The sequence below is a fragment of the Leucoraja erinacea genome, chromosome 4, assembly GCF_028641065.1.
Source record: "Leucoraja erinacea ecotype New England chromosome 4, Leri_hhj_1, whole genome shotgun sequence".
NCBI classification, from domain to species: Eukaryota; Metazoa; Chordata; class Chondrichthyes; order Rajiformes; family Rajidae; genus Leucoraja; species Leucoraja erinaceus.
Window position 1 is genome coordinate 44,287,464 of NC_073380.1, and position 18,424 is coordinate 44,305,887.

Below are 18,424 nucleotides of genomic sequence, written 5' to 3' on the forward strand. Positions count from 1 at the left end.
GTTTGGTTTGTGTAACGATATAATGAAACAATAACTTTTCAGATTTTAGGCGTTTGGTTCTTCTCAGGTCCATACCTGCACTTTTCCTTTGTTTTGTTGCCACTGTTCAAATTAGCAATCATTGCACACTCATAGTTGGAATATTTTGCAGGATATCAAAACCTCTCACATTGCTTCCTTTGTCTTACAACTTTCATTTACAAAACAATCCAATCTTAATCTTGATTAATATATCTTACATTTGTGATGCCTTCAGTTTTATCTTTTTTAGCTTGGTTCACTGCCTGTTTTCACGAAAGTTAAATTTTTTTGAGATTAGAATTACTCTCGGCTGAATAAATATTCAAGTTCAACAGCCAGGTCACAAACAAATGAGAGAATCATGGACGGAAGTTTTTGTCTATTTTGAAACTTCTATACATGATTGCTGGCGGTTTTGGTGAGGTGGACAAGCAAAATGTCAACGAATTGGCAATTGTCAGCACCTGCCATGGGTTTCAATTTCTCATCAATAATTATGAGAAATATGTCATGATATTAATATATTCAATAGAATAAATATGTATTTTGCTTTGGCATTTTATGAATATAATTATTTCATATTGCAATCCTATAGCACGGGTACTACACCATATCTAGGGTTCATTTTAGAGCTGCATCCTTTGGGTAGCTCATTCTCCATCTCTCTGTTTATTGATCTTAAATTATTTTTTTGTGTATTGTACCTTTATGAACCTTTAATAGTTCTGAATCATTTTGATCAGCATTCATTTCCATTCATTTTTATTTTTTCTTTCTATATGATGAATTATCTAAAGGTGCAGAAATCAAAACAGTGGGGATAATTCATATTTACAAAGAATAGGTAGCTTACTTTTCAATTTCAAAAAACAAAGTACTGGGGGAAGGAATGGGCACACACCATTTCAGTTTGGGTCCCTTTGCCAAGTTGATGGAATAGCAGAGAGAAAAGTGGTAAAGAGAGGTATGGGTGAGGTAAAGCCTGGCAAGTGATAGGTTGATACAGACGAGGGGAGGGATGATTGGCAGTGGCTGAAGATACTGACAAAGGCTAAATATGAAAAGGAGGCTGATATGAAAAGTTCAAGTTCAAGTAAATTTATTGTCATGTGTCCCTGTATAGGACAATGAAATTCTTGCTTTGCTTAAGCACACAGAACATAGTAGGCATTTACTACAAAACCGATAAGTTTGTCCATATACCATGATATAAATATATACACACATGAATAAATAAACTGATAAAGTGCAAATAACAGAAAGTGGTTATTAATAATCAGAGTTTTGTCCGAGCCAGGTTTAATATGGCTGTGGGGAAGTAGCTATTCCTGAACCTGGTTGTTGCAGTCTTCAGGCTCCTGTACCTTCTACCTGAAGGTAACAGGGAGATGAGTGTGTGGAAAAGAAGAGGAGGATTGTAAAGCCAAAGAGAGGAAGATATTAGAAACTTAGAAAATAGGTGCAGGAGGAGGTCATTCAGCCCTTCGAACCAGCACTGCCATTCATTGTGATCATGGCTGATCATCCACAAAGATGGCTGGAGGGTACAAGGAGGAAGGGAAAAAGAGAAATAGCAGTCTCAGGATGGGAGATGAGAGCACAGGGGAGGAGACTGTGGTGATGGGAGATGGTGGGAAAATTGTGTGCTCCCATGGGGGAAAACGAAGAGGCAGGGTAGAGGCTTATTAGTTGAAATTGGAGAATTCAATGTTCATATCATTGGGTTGTAGGCTACCGAAGCAGAATATGATGGGTTATTTTCCAGTTTGGAAGTGGCCTCACGGTGGCAGTGGAAGATGATTAACAACCAGGAGCTCTAGCAGGCCTTGGCGGACTGAGCACGTGTTTGTTGAAACAGTCACCTAGTCTTTGCTTGATCTAGCCGATATAAAGTAGGCCACATCTGGAGCACCGAATGCAATATATAAGGTTGGAAGAGCTGCAAGTTGACCTGGAAGGGCTGGTGGTGTCTATGTCGGCATGGGAATAAAGTCACAAGTTTGCAAGGAAGGCAGATTTTCTTCGTTAACTCTTAGTAAAGAACTCAATGTGCTTTATGACAATTTTGAAATGCTCTTTCATGCTTATATCAATGTTCTATCACAAAATTTCTTAAAGCAATTCAGAATTGCAATCAGCAAGGTGTGTTTTCAATGGAGACACAACATATATGTTTCCATTGTTACCCAGGACCTCTGGATTAATTTACAGCATTAAAATTTAAAAGCCGAAAAATAAAATTTGAACTTGTTTTTGGATTAACTCCTCAATGCTTCATTAAATTCCTGTTTATTAAACACCTTCATTAAGCTGGGTGGCGCAGCGGTAGAGTTGCTGCCTTACAGAGCTTGCAGCATCAGAAACCAAAGTTCGCTCCCGACTATTGGTGCTGTCTGTACAGAGTTTGTACGTTCTCCCAGTGGGTTTTCTCTAAATTCTTCAGTTTCCTCCCACACTCCAAAGATGTACAGGTTTGTGGGTTAATTGGCTTGGCTTTGTATACTTGGTATAAGTGTAAATTGTCCCTAGTATGTGTAGAGTAGTGTTAATATGTGGGGATCGCTGGTCGGTGCAGACTCGGTGGGCCGAAGGGCCTGTTTCCGCACTGTATCTCTAATCTAAACTAATCTAAACTAAACGAAGCTCCTAAAATAGACACAAAATGTCTCGACCCAAAACGTCACCCATTCCTTCTATCCGGAGATGCTGCCTATCCTGCTGAGTTACTCCAGCATTTTCTATCTATTTTAGGAGCTGCGTTTAGTTTAGTTTAGATTAGAGATACAGCGCAGAAACAGGTCCTTCGGCCCACCGAGTCAGCACTGAACCAGCGATCCCCGCATATTAACACTACCCTACACACACTAGGGACAGTGTACTTCTTCAGTCTGAAGTAGGGTCTCGACCCGAAACGTCACCCATTACTTCTATCCGGAGATGCTGCCTGTCCTGCTGAGTTACTCCAACATTTTGTGTCTTATTTTCAGTGCAAACCAGCATCTGTAGTTCCTTCCTAAACTAAGCTCCTGCTGACTTACCCTTGCATCTTCTCAATTGCCACTTTCTCCCAGACTCACCTATAGGCCTCAGCTGGCTGAAGTGGAGCTATGGCACAGTATTAATTGGAACCCGTTTGCTTAAATAATGAGCAAGTATCTGACAAATTTAGAGAACTCCTTGGGCTTCACCATTCTGACGCACTGTCACTGCATAGCACAGGAATTGCATCATGTTTGGTGCAGAGCCAAAGACTGGAAGATGTAAAATCAGCTGCTAGCTTGCTATTGTGAATTTTACGCCATATTGCACACTGCCAGTGTCTTTCTTTGTTCTAAGGAGTTATTTTAATAAAAAATAATGTTTTGTTTTGAAAGAATATTGAATCATCATATAATTATTTCTGTAATTTTGTTGATACTTCAAATTAGAAATATTCTAATTATATGACCTTGTACCTTCATGACAGGTAAGCAAGCGTACATTTGTATCCAAACCTTAACCATTAAAAATAAACTAGAATGTTTCCAGATATCTTAAAAGTTGGGAATGAAGTGCACCTGGCCTTCTGTCTCTTGTCACTGCCAACAGATGGAAGGCATTCATTGGTGAGCCATTTCAAAATTATATCTTTATGCTGCCCCATCTCTCCCCCAAACAGATCTGCTAACCCTCATGATTCCTCTCTGTATGTTTACTACATGGTAACAAATATTAGTAGCCTTTGCAGAAGGATTTCACACTACAGAACCCATTTTCATAAATCTCCCAGGAGATCTTAGGAGGATCATCAGTACTTAAAATTTCAGCATTGTCCAGTACTGGTGAAGGGCTGAAATCCAATCTTTTGAATAATACCTTTCAGTGGATTCTATCTCATATGGGCCTGACCCACTTAGGCGGCTTTTTAGGCGACTACAGGAGACTATGCAGTCGCCACATGTTCGCGGGTGGTTGCCGTGGAGACAGCTTCATGGTCGCGAGGAGTTCCCGCATTCTGTGCCTCATTATGGTCACCGCAAATTTTTCAACATGTTAAAAAATTAGCGGTGACTAGAATGAAGCCGCCATGGAGAGTAGCGAGAATTCTCATGTAGTAGGTGGGTCGCCAGGAGGTCGAAGTTTCTGAGGTTCTCGTAGGTTGTAGCTGGTGCTGACCGGTGAATTTCATTGGTTCATTGGGAAATAAAAGGTAAGCAATAGTTTTCAGAACCAAAGATAACCGACCGGTAATATTAAATGTCCGCCGAACTTCACAGCCATGTATCTGGCTTATTAAAAGTTGTCTCTACTCCTCTCTCCCCCCCTTCTCCCCCCTTCTCCCCCTTCCCCCCCCCCCCCTTTTAAAGGACTTACCGTACACTGTGCTAGCCATCTAAATTACAGCGCCAACCTTCCTGTTCATCGCGGTGTGTGTCTGTATCACCTTGGCTTTGCACTGTGTGAATTTTTTAGACAGCGCTCCCTCCGCTTGCCCTGTCCCCCGCCTGCATAACAGGCTGGTGAAGGAAGCGATGTGTTTGTGTGTGTGTTCCACTCTGACAGTCGCCATTCCAGTTGCCGATTTCTCAGACGACTGCCGGCAACTTGACAATTGCCGGCAGTCTGCTGAAAAATCGTCTAAGTGGGACAGGCCCATAAAGAAAGAATATCCAAGTACTGTTTCATGGAATGATAAATAGAATCCATTCGCTAAAGCCATCTGGTGACCTCTCTAGTCCCTTTTGGAGGATATAATTGAAGTTGTTCAGGAACCAAAGCCAAGTGCATGAAAGGTGCAATTGGGAACAGAACTCCTGATGCACTACTGCTGCTCAGGTTTTGTGGCTAACTGTTTTGTGCATGTTTTCACCTAATAATATATTTCCAGGATTGCTGTAGAGGCAGGATTTTACTGTTAACAAAATGTGTTTGGATTTTACTGTCATCCAGTATAGAACTGCTGAAAACATTCTCTACATAAACAGCAAGCTGCATAGATATATATTTGAAACAATGTATAAAGCCATAAAAAGGAGGCAAAGGAAACATTAAACTCTTAATAATTGGTGGTTTCTAAAGTATTCTTAAAATAGTCGAGTCAGTGTCAGCAGGAATCATATAGTTGAAAAGATTAGGCCAGGGTCCGATTTTTGGTTCCTGGTCAGAATTGGTTCCTGGCAAACATTTTTGCACCAAGAGCAGGTCGGTACAGGACCTTTGATGTCTACAGGTTTGGGTTAAGTGTGTGTTCAGTAAATGAGGTTGCTACTCACCTGGTGAAAAATATTAGACTTTAGAGATACAGCGGGGAAACAGACACTTATGCCCACCGAGTCCATACCGACCAGCGATCACCCCGTACGGTAGCATTATCCCACCCACTAAGGATAATTTACAATTTTTACTGAGGTCAGTTAACCTACAAACCTGCATGTCTATGGAGTGTGGGAGGAAACCGGAGCACCTGGTGGAAACCCACGTGGTCGCTGGGAGAATGTACAAACTCCGGTTAGACAGCACCCGTAGTCAGGATTGAACCCGGGTCTCCAGCACTGTAAGGCCGCTACTCAACTGATGCGCCACTGTGCACTATGAACACTGTTGGAGCAATGATGTGACATCAGGCTGCACTGGGGTTGATTGTGTCGTGGACTCATTGGTTGAGATTATGACTTGCATTCCGTTATGTTGCAAACATGATATGTTGAGATACGAGATGGAGGGGGGTTGAGTGTCATTGATATTTGTTGATTAGCAATTTTATGAGGCAAATGTTTGAGAGCAAATGGGAAGTGGACATATGGGTTGAGTAAAAATGCAATGGTCAAGAGAGAATGGATGAGTCATCGGAGGTGATTTGAGAGCTCAAAAGTGTGTTTTATTTTGTCTCATCAAGAATGATAGGGGCCTCAGTCCTCTTCGACAAATGTTTTTTTTAATATGATGCTTGTGTGAAAGTCATAACTTGACTCTTGTGAAAATTTGATGGCATGAGTTCAGATAAATACCATCTACATTTTTATGTTGGTTTTAATGAGATAAAATGTGTGGATCCTGGCTGCCAGTGTCATTCATTGTAGCAGCAGCAGCAGATACATATTAGCAATTAATGCTAGAAAATTGAGTCACTGCAACAGGATTTCTGCATTGATCGTGAATTCAGTGACATTATGCACCATCAGGGAGGATGACGGGTTTGTAAATGTACCAAAAACACTTCTTACAATGCATTAAAATAGTAGAAAGCAACCTTGGTTATTCTCTGCAGGAACTAAAATCCAACTGATTTGACAAGTGTTGGGAAAAGCAGTTTCTGCAACTGTCTGGTGAAAGACCCTGAAGTTTATTAATAATCTTAGTAATTCCCTGGCATTTCGAGTTTACAGATTTTCCATTTAACTCTACTTAACTCCTAATTTAAGTTACGTTGCCACCACCATCTGGTATTAAATCTTTTGATAAGGTGTATACCTGTTCTGCAAGGAGTTGATTAGAATGAATTAATGACTGGAAGGGATTGGAATAGATATGGTGAATAGTCATTTGCCCAGGGTAGGCAAATCAAAAACAGAGGACATTTGCTTAATTGAGATGGGCAAGATTTACGATGAACCTGATTGGCAACATTTTCACCCTCTGTGGTGGGTATATGGAACAAGCTGGCAAATAAGGTAGTTAAGGCAGATACCATCTGCATGTCGAAGACATTTGGACAGGTACATAGATACGAAAGGTTTAGAAGGATATGGGCAAAACACTGGTAAATGGATCTACCTTATGGGCCTGTCCCACTTACACGACTTTTTCGGCGACTGCCGGCACTTGTCATAGGTCGTTGCAGGTTGCCGAAAATTTTCAACGTTGAAAATCCAGCGACGACCAGAACAAGGTACAACTCTTTGGGCGACTACTCATGACCATGCAGGCTTCGCCAGGTTGCCGTCTGCATGGTCGTGAGTAGTCTCCTCAGTCGCCAAAAAAATCATACCGTCTTTCTGGTCACCACTGGATATTCAAAATGTTCAAAACTTTCGGCGACCTGCAACGACCTATGACGGGTGCCGGCAGTCGCTGAAAAAGTCGCGTAAGTGGGACAGGCCCATAAGAATTATCATATAGGTCAGCATGGACGAGTTTCCGTGCTGTATGACTATGACTCTATCTTAGAATGACATTGGAATTTACAAAATCTGTGAGTAGTTGTAGCCTGGGTTATTTCCTGAGGTTTAGAACATTTGGGCCTGTCTGTAGCTACTATCTAATGAACCATAGATCTTGGACAACATTTTTCATTATGAAATAACTTGCTAATGCAATCAATGGTAGTTTGGCCATTTCCAATTTAAGCTCTCAAGCCCTTAAGCTATACTGGCACATGACCTTTTTGACAGCATTATTAGGAATGTGATGCAAAATGTATTAAATGATGTTCTTCTCAGTACATATCAGCATGTAAGATTTTAATAGAAGCAATACAATCTTACAACACAAAGAGCAATAATTAGTTTCCTGCTGATTGGGACAGGAATTGCAGGGGCCCAATTATCCTGAACAGATTTTAAGGCAGTGTCAGCTTTATTCCTTACCAATCTATCTGTTGAGACTTTGATTGAAAATACATTATAGATGAGTTGGTGAAGTATTGATTCCTTACCCAGTCTCACGCTTCGAGATAAAGGAAACTATTTTGATGTCAACCAACTAATTAGAGATGAAAATATTTAGTTAAGATAAGAATAAATGTTATATTCTATAAGGATAGTAATTGTAGCTTTTAATTGGTTTTAAGCTGAAGGAGACACTCTTGAATTATGTTTTAATTTTGGTGGTGTAAATCATTTATTTTTATTTCAGCAGGATGAGCAGTCGTTGAGCAGTGAAGAATTTGAACTCAGTGACTCCACATGGATGTCAGTCGATCGCATGAACTCTGACCAAAGCTCTACCCTGGAAGAGAGAATGCATAGTCCACAGAACCTAGACAGCCATCAGGATGGTTGGTGCTATTGTATATTAGGAATTGTGCTATTAACATCCTTGGGTTCAGTTAGATGAATGTTGGAGAAGGACCATTTCAGGGGTACGAATTTCATTAATGGATAAATATAAGGTTAAATGCAGTCATATATTGTCACTATTGATATCTATAATGTAATGATTATATTTGATGTTTAATCATGGCAATTGAAAATGTCTGCTGATTTGGGATTTGATTACTTGAACAGTAACTAATTTCTTAACTTAAGCAATCCTGTGAAAGAACATATTTAAAATTTTATAAAATGCTGCAGAAAATTACAGATAAAAAGGGGAATTGTCAGGAGCATTCCTCTGTGCATCTGGTAAACATACATTTAAAGTTAATCTGTTTCTCATCTCTAACTTTAGCATAACCATACAAAAGATCGACACATGCTGATATTCAACAATAACAATAAATTCCTCTTATAACGTAGCACGTATTAAACATTCCATCACCTAGTTGAAACATCGATTGAATATTTTCTCAGCATTTTAAGAGATGTGACATCAACCGATCAGCTGACATTCCCACTCTAGTACTCAAAATGCCAAATGTGATGATAGGAAATACGATGATAGGAATATATTTGTTTCTGTTTACAGTTCATTGCATATATAACAGTTGAAACTGAGTGACAATACTGCATTAATCTTGAAAGCAATAAGACTTTTGAAAAGTATGTGCAATCTTACCAAGAGTATTTAAAAATAAATTTCTCATTGGATTAATTAATGGATGGGGATCTCAAACTGTTTGTGGCTGCTGTAACTTTATACTTGATGTAGCTTGAAAAAACTTTTAATTGGGGCAGAATCTAAAGGCTAACATCATGGCTTAAAACCTAAGCAGGAATCTGTTTGGATTCAAAAAATGTCGGATCAAAGGAGATAAAATTGTTTATGATGACATCTCATATTTACCTTGTACTGAAGAAGGGTCTCGACCCGAAATGTCACCTATTCCTTTTTTCCAGAAATGCTGTCCGATCCACTGAGTTACTCCAGCATTTTATGTCTATCACAAATAATTCATTTGGGTTAATGATTTTGCAAATAATGGGTCAGGAATTTAGTTGCCTGCAACGTCTTCACTATACTAAATGAATTTCAGTTAATATTTATGTTTTGCTACAGCGGATTTAGCAGGTATTTTTGTTTTGTACTTAAATTGAACTGTGAATCTTTTTAAATAAAAGATCAGAAAATGTTGAAAGTATTGAACAGGCAAGGCAGCATTTGTTTGTGAGAAACAGAGTAATCGTTTTGGTTTAGAGCTCAGGAAATTAGAGAATTGAAAGTGGAACATTCAGTGCCAGAATAAGAAAAAGAGGAGAAGAAAGGGTAAGAAAGAATGCCAGGGTAAGAAAGGAAGAGAAGAAAAATTGGTATTTAATAAAGTAAAAGACAGTTTTAGTTAAAAGCAAAAGGCGGCTGAAAATATGAGAAACTAAAGATGTGACATGGGTGCTGTAAATTATAATTGCAAAATCCTTGCTAATGTTCTCTGTCTGAAAAAAGGATGCAAGCAACCTGAAAAGAAATGAAAGCATTGTTCACAATTTAAACTTGTTAAAATCACAGTTGAAATGGTCTGTTAAGAGCCTAACTGTAAAGGAATTACTGTTCCTTGGGCTTCATTGTAACTTTGCGTACTAGGGGACATGGAAGAGCGAATGAAGAGAATACAAATGTAGGCAGTAAATGTAGTCTGTAGAATTGAATGATATATAGCTGTATCTGATATCAACTGTGCTTAGGGCCCTGAATCATGATTAAATAAAAATTAAGGGCAGGTGTGTCATTTCCTGTACAGGTGCACAACCTTTTATCCGGTGTTCCGGAAACCGAAAAACTAAGAAAACCGGCCTTTTTTCCAGGATGTCGTCGGCACACCAAAGCTCGCGTTTGGCGCCAAACTTGACCCGAAACGACCCACGGTCAACCCAGGTCTGTACTACTGTAGCGGCTGCCTCCTCCCCGGAGACCGGGGAGACACTTAAACATCTGTAAATCATTGCTTAAATGTTAGTCAGTTAGTTTGGAGGGCTTTTATGTGAAGGGGGGGTTGAAGGGGTAAACTTTAATTCTTAGTCCCCTACCTGGTCGGAGAGACGGGGAGCGGTCAATGCCTTACCGGGTCGCCGTGCAGTAAGCTCCGCAGCGCTGTGGCCAGTGGGGCCGCGGGCGGCGCCGGTTGTAGCTCCGACCCCGGCAACTCTACCCCTGCCTGCGAGGCGCTCCAAATCCAGCGCCGCCCGCGGCCGGACGCCCCCCACCCCAGCTCTGCAAATGTTGGGAGTCGGCGGCGTCGCAGCGCTGGGATACCAGCGGGAAGCGAGCAATGCCTTACCGGGTCGCTGTGCGGTAAGCTCCAGGGCGCGGAGGCCGCCTTCTCCCAACATTCGCGGAGCTGGGGTGGGGGGCGTCCGACCGCGGGCGGCGCTGGATTTGGAGCGCCTCGCAGCCAGGGGTAGAGTTGCCGGGGTCGGAGCTCCAACCGGCGCCGCCCGCGGCCGGACAGAGCCCCCAGCTCCGCGATGTTGGGAGTCGCCGACCAGGTAGGGGACTAAGAATTAAAGTTCCCCCCCTTCACCCCCCACCCACCACCACCACATAAAATCCCTCCAAACTAACTGACTAACATTTATGCAATGATTTACAATGATTCCCCGGTCTCCGGGGAGGAGGCAGTCGCTCCAGACTTTTCAAGCCGTCCGCGCTACCTACCTAATCTACGCTAAAAATCTTCCATTCGGAAATCCGAAAATGTCCGAAATCCGACAAGTGTCTGGTCCCAAGGCTTTCGGATAAAAGGTTGTGCACCTGTACTAGCATGAGGAAGTGCCATGGATAAAAAAAAAACCTATAACTGGGGTAGGTTACATAAATGCAGTGTCTGTGATGGAAGTAAGTATAGTTTCAAGTTGTTGGTGCAGATACCATCAAAATTTGTGGAAACGTGGACAATGAGAAAGGTTGCCTAAGGTTGCAAAAGGATCTGGACATGGGACAACGAATGGTCGATTTAAACAAATATTTTGATTTGATTTTAAACAAATTTTAAAGCTTTGGGTTTTGATATAAAATATGTAATACAAAAATGAGTCTGATGAAGGGAAATGAGCTGCAGATTTGCATCAATGTAATTGGAATTTGTGTTTCATTATCAGTCATCTGATTAAGTGTTTCCCTTCTACATTTGCTGTGCACCCATTTTTGGTGTGTCCAATCTGGTTCCCACGGAAAAATTGTGAAGTGTGGTCAAAATTCAGTTTAATCCTTAATTAGGGTGAAGTACATAGAAAATAAAGATCTAAAACAGGACCTGTGGAACTCCTCATTGGAGCTCATCGTATATTGAGCACTTACCGATACTCTCTACTACGTAGCATTCAGAGATGTAGGGCAACCACATAGCAGCAGCACATGCTTTGAATGCTGTGGAGGTAACAGCGAGTACAGGTGAGAGGGAGATAGGTCCCATATTCACTCAAAAGGACACATGTGTCCTGGTTAATGAGGTACATGCCAGGAGGAATGTTCTGCATACCATTCAGGAAACCCTCCAGGTCTATCATGAATGGACCTGCTGGCAAGAGCAGGCCTGTGCACCACAGTTTAAGGATGCAGAATGGAAAACATTACAGAAAATGTATTTAATGCAGAAGTCTGAGTTGCTTAAGCAAAATATTATTCAACAATACAACAACAATACAATATTTATTGTTATTTGAGCCTCAGTGAGGCTCAAACGAAATTCCGTTTCCACAGCCATACAAACAAAAACAATTTCCTACAGATATACACACAATTTAATTCACACAAACATCCATCACAGTGAACCCACTGTGATGGAAGGCAAAGTCTTTTCTCTCCCCTGTTTTCCATTTCTCTCCCGATGTCCAAGCCCCAGGCAGGCGGTAATAAGTCCCACCGCCATTTTAGGCCATGCCGGGCGATTTACGGCCCCGCTCCCGGTCTAAAAGTCACAATGTTGGAGCCCCCGGTGGGCACTGTAATGTCCCACGGCCATGAAGCCGCGCCGGGCGATGTACGGTCCCGCTCCGGGTCGTTCCAACCCCGCGACACGGGCTGGAGAAGTCGCGTTGCGGGAGCTCCGGGAAGCGGTCTCGCCACCCGGACCCGCGAGCTCCCGATGTCTCAGTCCACTGGACCTGCGGCTGCGTTGCTGGAGCCTCCGAGCCCCAGGAGTCGAGTCGCAGCAGCGAGTCACCACAGCTCCCCATGCTCCGAGGCCGGCCAGCCCCACGATGGTAAGTCCGCAGCTCCACAGTCTCCCGAGCTCCCGGGTCGTTCAGGCTGGAGGCCGCTCCACGATGCTAGGCCCCAACGACAACGGAGACCCGACAGGGAAAAGGTCGGGTCTCCCAGACAGGGAAGAGATTTTTAAATTTGGTGTGCCTAGAAAATATCAGATGTGCCAATGTGAATAGTGCTTGGAGATGCCCAGTCCAATTATGCATTTTCTGCAGTTTCATTGGGAAATGATCTCCAGGACAATCTACTCTGGCTAAAATAGAAATTAGATTATGTAGCGCCCAAGAGACTGCACCACACAATGCAACTTCAAGGATCCGGAGTCTGAATCCCCAAATTAAAATAATTAGTTCAACCTAACACAATGCACAGAAAGTATAATACAGAGGGAAAGAAAAATGATTTTGAGAGACAAAGTAACAGAAAGAAAAACTAAATCCATATTTTGTGCACTTCTATTCTAAGGAGTGAACCCATATTTATAAACTCAAATACTCAGTCAAAGGTTGTTTGGCAGCAAATACTGTAAAACATAATACATTGCTGTTTTAATTGCCCATCTTGTAGGGTGAGATTGAAAACGTCTATCTGCTGTTTTAGGAAAATATTAGGTTTCCTTTGTTTGCTTCATAAAAAATGCTGGGATTCGATAAACAATTTACACCTACTTATTTCCACATATGGTATTCATGGAGTTATACAGCATGGAAACAGCCACTGCTGTATATGCTGACCTAGGTGGCTTTCTGAGCTATACCCATTTTTCCTGCATTTGGCCCATGTTCCTCTAAACCTTTCCTAATCATATACCTATCAAATGTGTTTTAGAAATTGTAATTTTTACCACTTCTTCTGATAGCTTGTTCCATATACCCATCACTCTCTATATGAAAACTTAGGTTCCCTTGAAGTCTTTTCCCTCTCACCATAAACCTATACTCTCTAGAATTAGATTCCCTGAAGGGCCTGTCCCACTTAGGCGACTATTTAGGCGAGTGCAAGAGACTCTGCACTTGCCACATGTTCGCTGGTGGTCTCTGGTGCGTCTCCTTCATGGTCACGAGGGGTTCCCGTATTCTGGGAAATAGTCGCAGCCTCAGTATGGTCGACGCAAAATTTTCACCATGTTGAAAATTGGTCGCCATGGAAATAATCAATAATCCTGTAGTCGTAGGCGCAGTTGTAGTGGGGTTGCCATGTAGTTGTAGGTAGTCGAGGTAGTCGTAGGTAGTTTTAGTTAATCGCCTTTGCTGACCGGTCATTTTCATTGGCTCATTGGGGAACAAAAAACGTAAGCAGGAGTTTTCAGAACCAAGGATAACCGACCGGTAATGTTAAATATCCGCTAAACTTCACAGCTGTGTCTCAGCCTTATTAAAAGTTGTCTGGCTACTTAAAAGTTGTCTCCACTCCTTCTCCCCCCCTTCTTCCCCCCCCCCCCCCCTCCTCCCCTCTTTTAAAGGACTTACCGTACATTGTGCTAGCAATCTTAATTACAGCGCCAACCTTCCTGTTCATCGCAGGGTGCATCTGTATCACCTTGCCTTTGCACCATGTGAATTTCAGACAGCGCTCCCCCCCCCCTGCTTGTCAGGGCCCCCGTGTGTGTGTGTGTGTGTGTGTGTGTGTGTGTGTGTGTGTGTGTGTGTGTGTGTGTGTGTGTGTGTGTGTGTGTGTGTGTGTGTGTGTGTGTGTGTGTGTGTGTGTGTGTGTGTGTGTGTGTGTGTGTGTGTGTGTGTGTGTGTGTGGTGTGTGTGTGTGTGTGTGCGCGCGCGCGCGCGCGCGTGTTCCACTCTGACAATCGCCGTTCCAGTTCCTGGTTTTCCAGGCGACTGCCGGCAACTTGACAGTTGCCGGCAGTCCGCTGAAAAATCGCCTAAGTGGGACAGACCCATTAGACTGTGAGTACCTATCCTATCGATGTCCCACATGATTTTATAAACCCCCACATGGTCTCCCTTTAGTCTCCTTTGCTCTCTTGAAAATAGTCCCAGCCTATTCAGTCCCTCCATCAAGCCCTCCATACCCAGGACATCCGTGTGAATCTTTTCTGCACCTTCGCTAACTTTATCACATCCTGCTTATAGCATGGTGATCAGAACTGCGCACAGTATTCCATTATGGTGTCACCAATGTCTTGTACAGCTGTAGCATGTCATGCCAATTTGTGTACTCAGTGCCCCAGAAGAGAAGGAAAGCATGTCATGGACCTTCTTCATGATCCTGTCTAACTGTCGCCACTTTCAGGCAACGTTGTACTTGTACCTTCAGGTGGCTCTCTGTTCTACAACACTCTCCTGGAACACTCCCTACTTCTTCCAAAAATGCATCATTTTGTACTTGTCTGAATTAAATTCCATCAACCATTCAGATCAGTCATCTGATTAAATGTTTGCTTTCTTGATTTGCTGTGCACCTATTTTTGGTGTGCTAAAATGTGACTGCATAGAATGCTAATGCCCAATCTGGTTCCCACAGAAAAAAAACTATTTTCTGCATTGTTCTAGATACGGTCATAATCTTAGACAAATGTTTCGAGTGTTAAGTTTGGCACCAATTCTGTTGTCATCTATACAAACTTATTAATCATGCACCCTACATTCTCATCCAAATTGTTAATGTGTACGACTAGCACCAGAGGAACATTTATGTTTTTATATTGCTGAAAGAAAATAAAGAGCAATGAAATAAGTAAAACTGATTTCTTAGACAATCCTATGGGATTGGGGTTATTTACTTCTATTTTGATTTTGTTGATTCTTCAGTAGCTAATGAGGGAAGCACAGATACTTCCACAGATTGGGTAATGGGTAGCCAATTGAGCAGGTTGGTGGGTAGTTTCTGAGATGGTCCACTCCTTCCACCACTTATGCAGAGCCTTATTATCTTAAAGATGTATGGCTTTTATGGTTCTTAATAACATCCCAAATATTCCTGTCCACTTTGAGTGATCATGGGTCAAAGATTCTCAGGAAACAATGATGAAGTTACATTTCGTTAGCTGTTTCTTAGCACATTTGCGCATCTTTTTCTCTCTCTACCTGGAAATCTCTTCCCATGACAGCTCAGAATAGAGAGTCTATTTCTAGAATCTGGTAAAAGATGTGCCCTGCAGAGTGTGGCCAACTGAGTGGTAACTTGGGCTTCAATACTGGGAATATTAGTCTGGAGAGGACAATGATATTGGTTTACTGTCCCTCCAGAGAATTTGTAGGATTTTGCGACACCACTGTTGGTGGTATTTATTGGTTCCTGCCTCAGATAGGGTAATGTTGAATACCAGCCTGCTTACCATTCCATGTCTAGAGTGAGCATGTTTTTGCACCATCTCACATTTTCATACAAATTATGTATATTACCATATCATGACAATATTGTGCCCTTACAAAGGTATAAGTGCCTAAACAACACTGGATATTTGTGAAGATGTTCCAAAATGAGTGAAAGATGGGTGATCTTGTGCATCCAAAGGCAATGGGTCTCAGACATGATGTACATAAACAAAAGTTATTGAGACTAAGCAGGAAACAGTGATTTAGATAAAAAATCAAGCCGATTGTAGGAAAGTGAAGATTAGCTACTAGTATAGTAGTAATACCTGTAATCAGACAGATCTGATTAACATTGTACCTACTTGTATTATTTATAGTGTGAAGCACCCAGATAGCATCAGTTAGAATATTATCATTTACAAATAACATCAATGTGATTGAAGGAAGGATAACATTCAGGAGAACTCAAATGAGATAAGGCAACTCTATAATTGTAAAGGAAATTGGAAGTTCAATTTCAGTCTGAAGAAGGGTTTCGGCCCGAAACGTTGCCTATTTCCTTCGCTCCATAGATGCTGCCACACCTGCTGAGTTTCTCCAGCATTTTTGGCTACCTTGGAAGTCCAAGAGTAGATTCCGGTAAAATTAGCTATATTGATGCTCAACATACAGGAAGATATTGTCTGTTTAAATTATACAGGTAGGTTAGGTAGGTTTTAGGGAGTTAAGTTGCGATATGAAGGAAATGTGGAAAAATTAGGGATATATAAAGGGGCAGAAATGGGGGAGATTACAGAAAGAAATTAGTGGAAGGTTTCACTGAACTATCAAAATCAAAGATTTTCTGTACTGGGAACCAGCATGTGCAGGAATGATGGGTGAATCAGGAAGTTACGAATTATATTTGCACAGATGTGCCAACTTGTAATCAGTACCTTAATCTACACACCATTTATAAACACCAGATTCAGCCTTTAAAACTTGCATGTTCTGTCAAGTTGTGCAGCCAAGTTCCGAAATAGAAAAATAAATCTTAAGAGATAATTTTACGGAAATCACTCTGATCCGTGGGAGGAGAGTTAGAAGTGAGTCAGAGGGGGAAAACAGTTGAAAGGGAGAAGCAAAGCACAGGCAGACTTAGTTCAGAGCTCCTGTGGATTTTGAAGAAACAGCGACAAAGAGAAGCAGGAAAAAGCACTGATTAGCTTTAGCCCGAGTGGGAGGAGAGTTAGAAGTGTCAGAGGGGGAAACCAGTTGAAAAGGAGAGGCAAAGCACAGGCAGACCTAACTCAGAACTCTCGTGGATTTTGAAGAAACAGCAACAAAGAGAAGCAGGAAAAAGCACTGATTGGCTCTAGCCCGAGTGGGAGGAGAGTTAGAAGTGAGTCAGAGGGGGAAAACAATTGAAAATGAGAGGCAAAGCACAGGCAAACTTAACTCAGAGCACCAGTGGATTTTGAAGAAGCAGCAACAAAGAGAAGCAGGAAAAAGCACTGATTGGCTCTAGACTGAGTGGGAGGAGAGTTCGAAGTGAGTCAGAGGGGGGAAACAGTTTAAACTGAGGAATTTGGTTTGTAAAATGGTAAATTAGGCAATTTATCAGGCAATATAAGCAAGACGGCTCTGAGGGAGAGCCTTGTGAGGGAAGGCCTTGTGAGGTGAAGTGCTCAAGAGTCTTGTGAGTAAAGTGTGAGTCTTTGGCTCAAGAGTCTTCGGCGAGGAGGCTGAGGAGAGGAGACTATGCATAAAGCTCGAGAGGACGGAGCGTGGTGAACATATGTCGGGGCAGATGAGACAGTGTGAGGCTTGCAGAATGTGGGAGCCCAGGGACACAGATGGAGCCTCTGGCTGCTACAACTGTGGCAATTGCGTCCAGCTTTAGCTCCTGAAGGACCGTGTTGGGGCACTGGAGAAGCAGCTGGATGACCTAAGGGCCATCCGGGAAAACAAGAGTTTCCTGGACAGGACCTACAGTGAGGTAGTCACGGTGAGGTTACAGGAAGAACCAAGGTGTGTGACGGAGAGATAGGGTGGAAATCGTGGAGTGCAGAAGATTCAGGTGGCTGTGCCTAATGAAAACAGGTACGCCCTCTTGGGGACTGTCCAGGGAGGCAAGGTTTCCAGTCCGAGCGGCGGACACGTCGGTGGCTCCAATCCTGGAGATGGGACTCGACCGGCGAGACCGACGTCGGGCAGAGCCCTAGTGGTGGTTGACTCCATTGACCGAGGAGTGGACAGGCGATTCTGTGGCGGCAGACGAGATGCGAGGATGGTCTGTTGCCTCCCTGGTGCCAGGGTTCAGGATGTCACGAGCCGAATTCTGAACATCCTCGAGAGAGAGAAGGTGAACAGCAGGCATTGGGAAGAAGAGGAAGGAGGTTCTCCAACATGACTTCAGAGAGTTGGGAAGTAGACTGAAATGCTGGACTTCTAGGGTGGTTATCTCTGGATTGCTTCCAGTGCCACGTGTTAGTGAGGACAGGAAGAGGGAGATAGGGGATCTGAATGTGTGGCTGAGGGGCTGGTGCAGGGAGCAAGGATTTAGATTTATAGACCACTGGGATCTCTTCTGGGGTAGGGGTGACCTGTACAAAAGGGACGGGTTACACCTTAACTGGGGGGGGGGGACCGACATTCTGGCAGGCAGGTTTGCTAGGGCTGCATGTGTGGGTTTAAACTAAATAGTGGGGGGGGAGGGATTGACAAAGTGGGAGTATAAAGGAGTTGAAGGGGAAGTGGCTACAGGAAAAATTACAAAAGACTCTCGAATTAATGGGAAGGAAAGCTTGAGAATGGACATCAGATTAAGGTCAGGGCCAATTGCGAGGGGGGAAGTGAATACGGAGGTCAAA

General features: G+C 42.7%; 1 protein-coding gene across 5 annotated transcripts in view; it reads left to right on the plus strand.

Annotated features, from left to right (window-relative positions):
* The window catches only part of LOC129696328 (nucleolar protein 4-like), a 187,472-nt gene that overhangs the window by 62,454 nt on the left and 106,594 nt on the right, over positions 1-18,424 (plus strand). For 3 of the 5 annotated variants that reach the window (XM_055634143.1, XM_055634145.1, XM_055634147.1), the window contains one exon: positions 7,855-7,996. In XM_055634143.1, the coding sequence (XP_055490118.1) occupies positions 7,855-7,996 (142 nt within the window). The remainder of the gene's footprint in view (positions 1-7,854; positions 7,997-18,424) is intronic. The other 2 variants (XM_055634144.1, XM_055634146.1) reach the window with 1 other exon arrangement.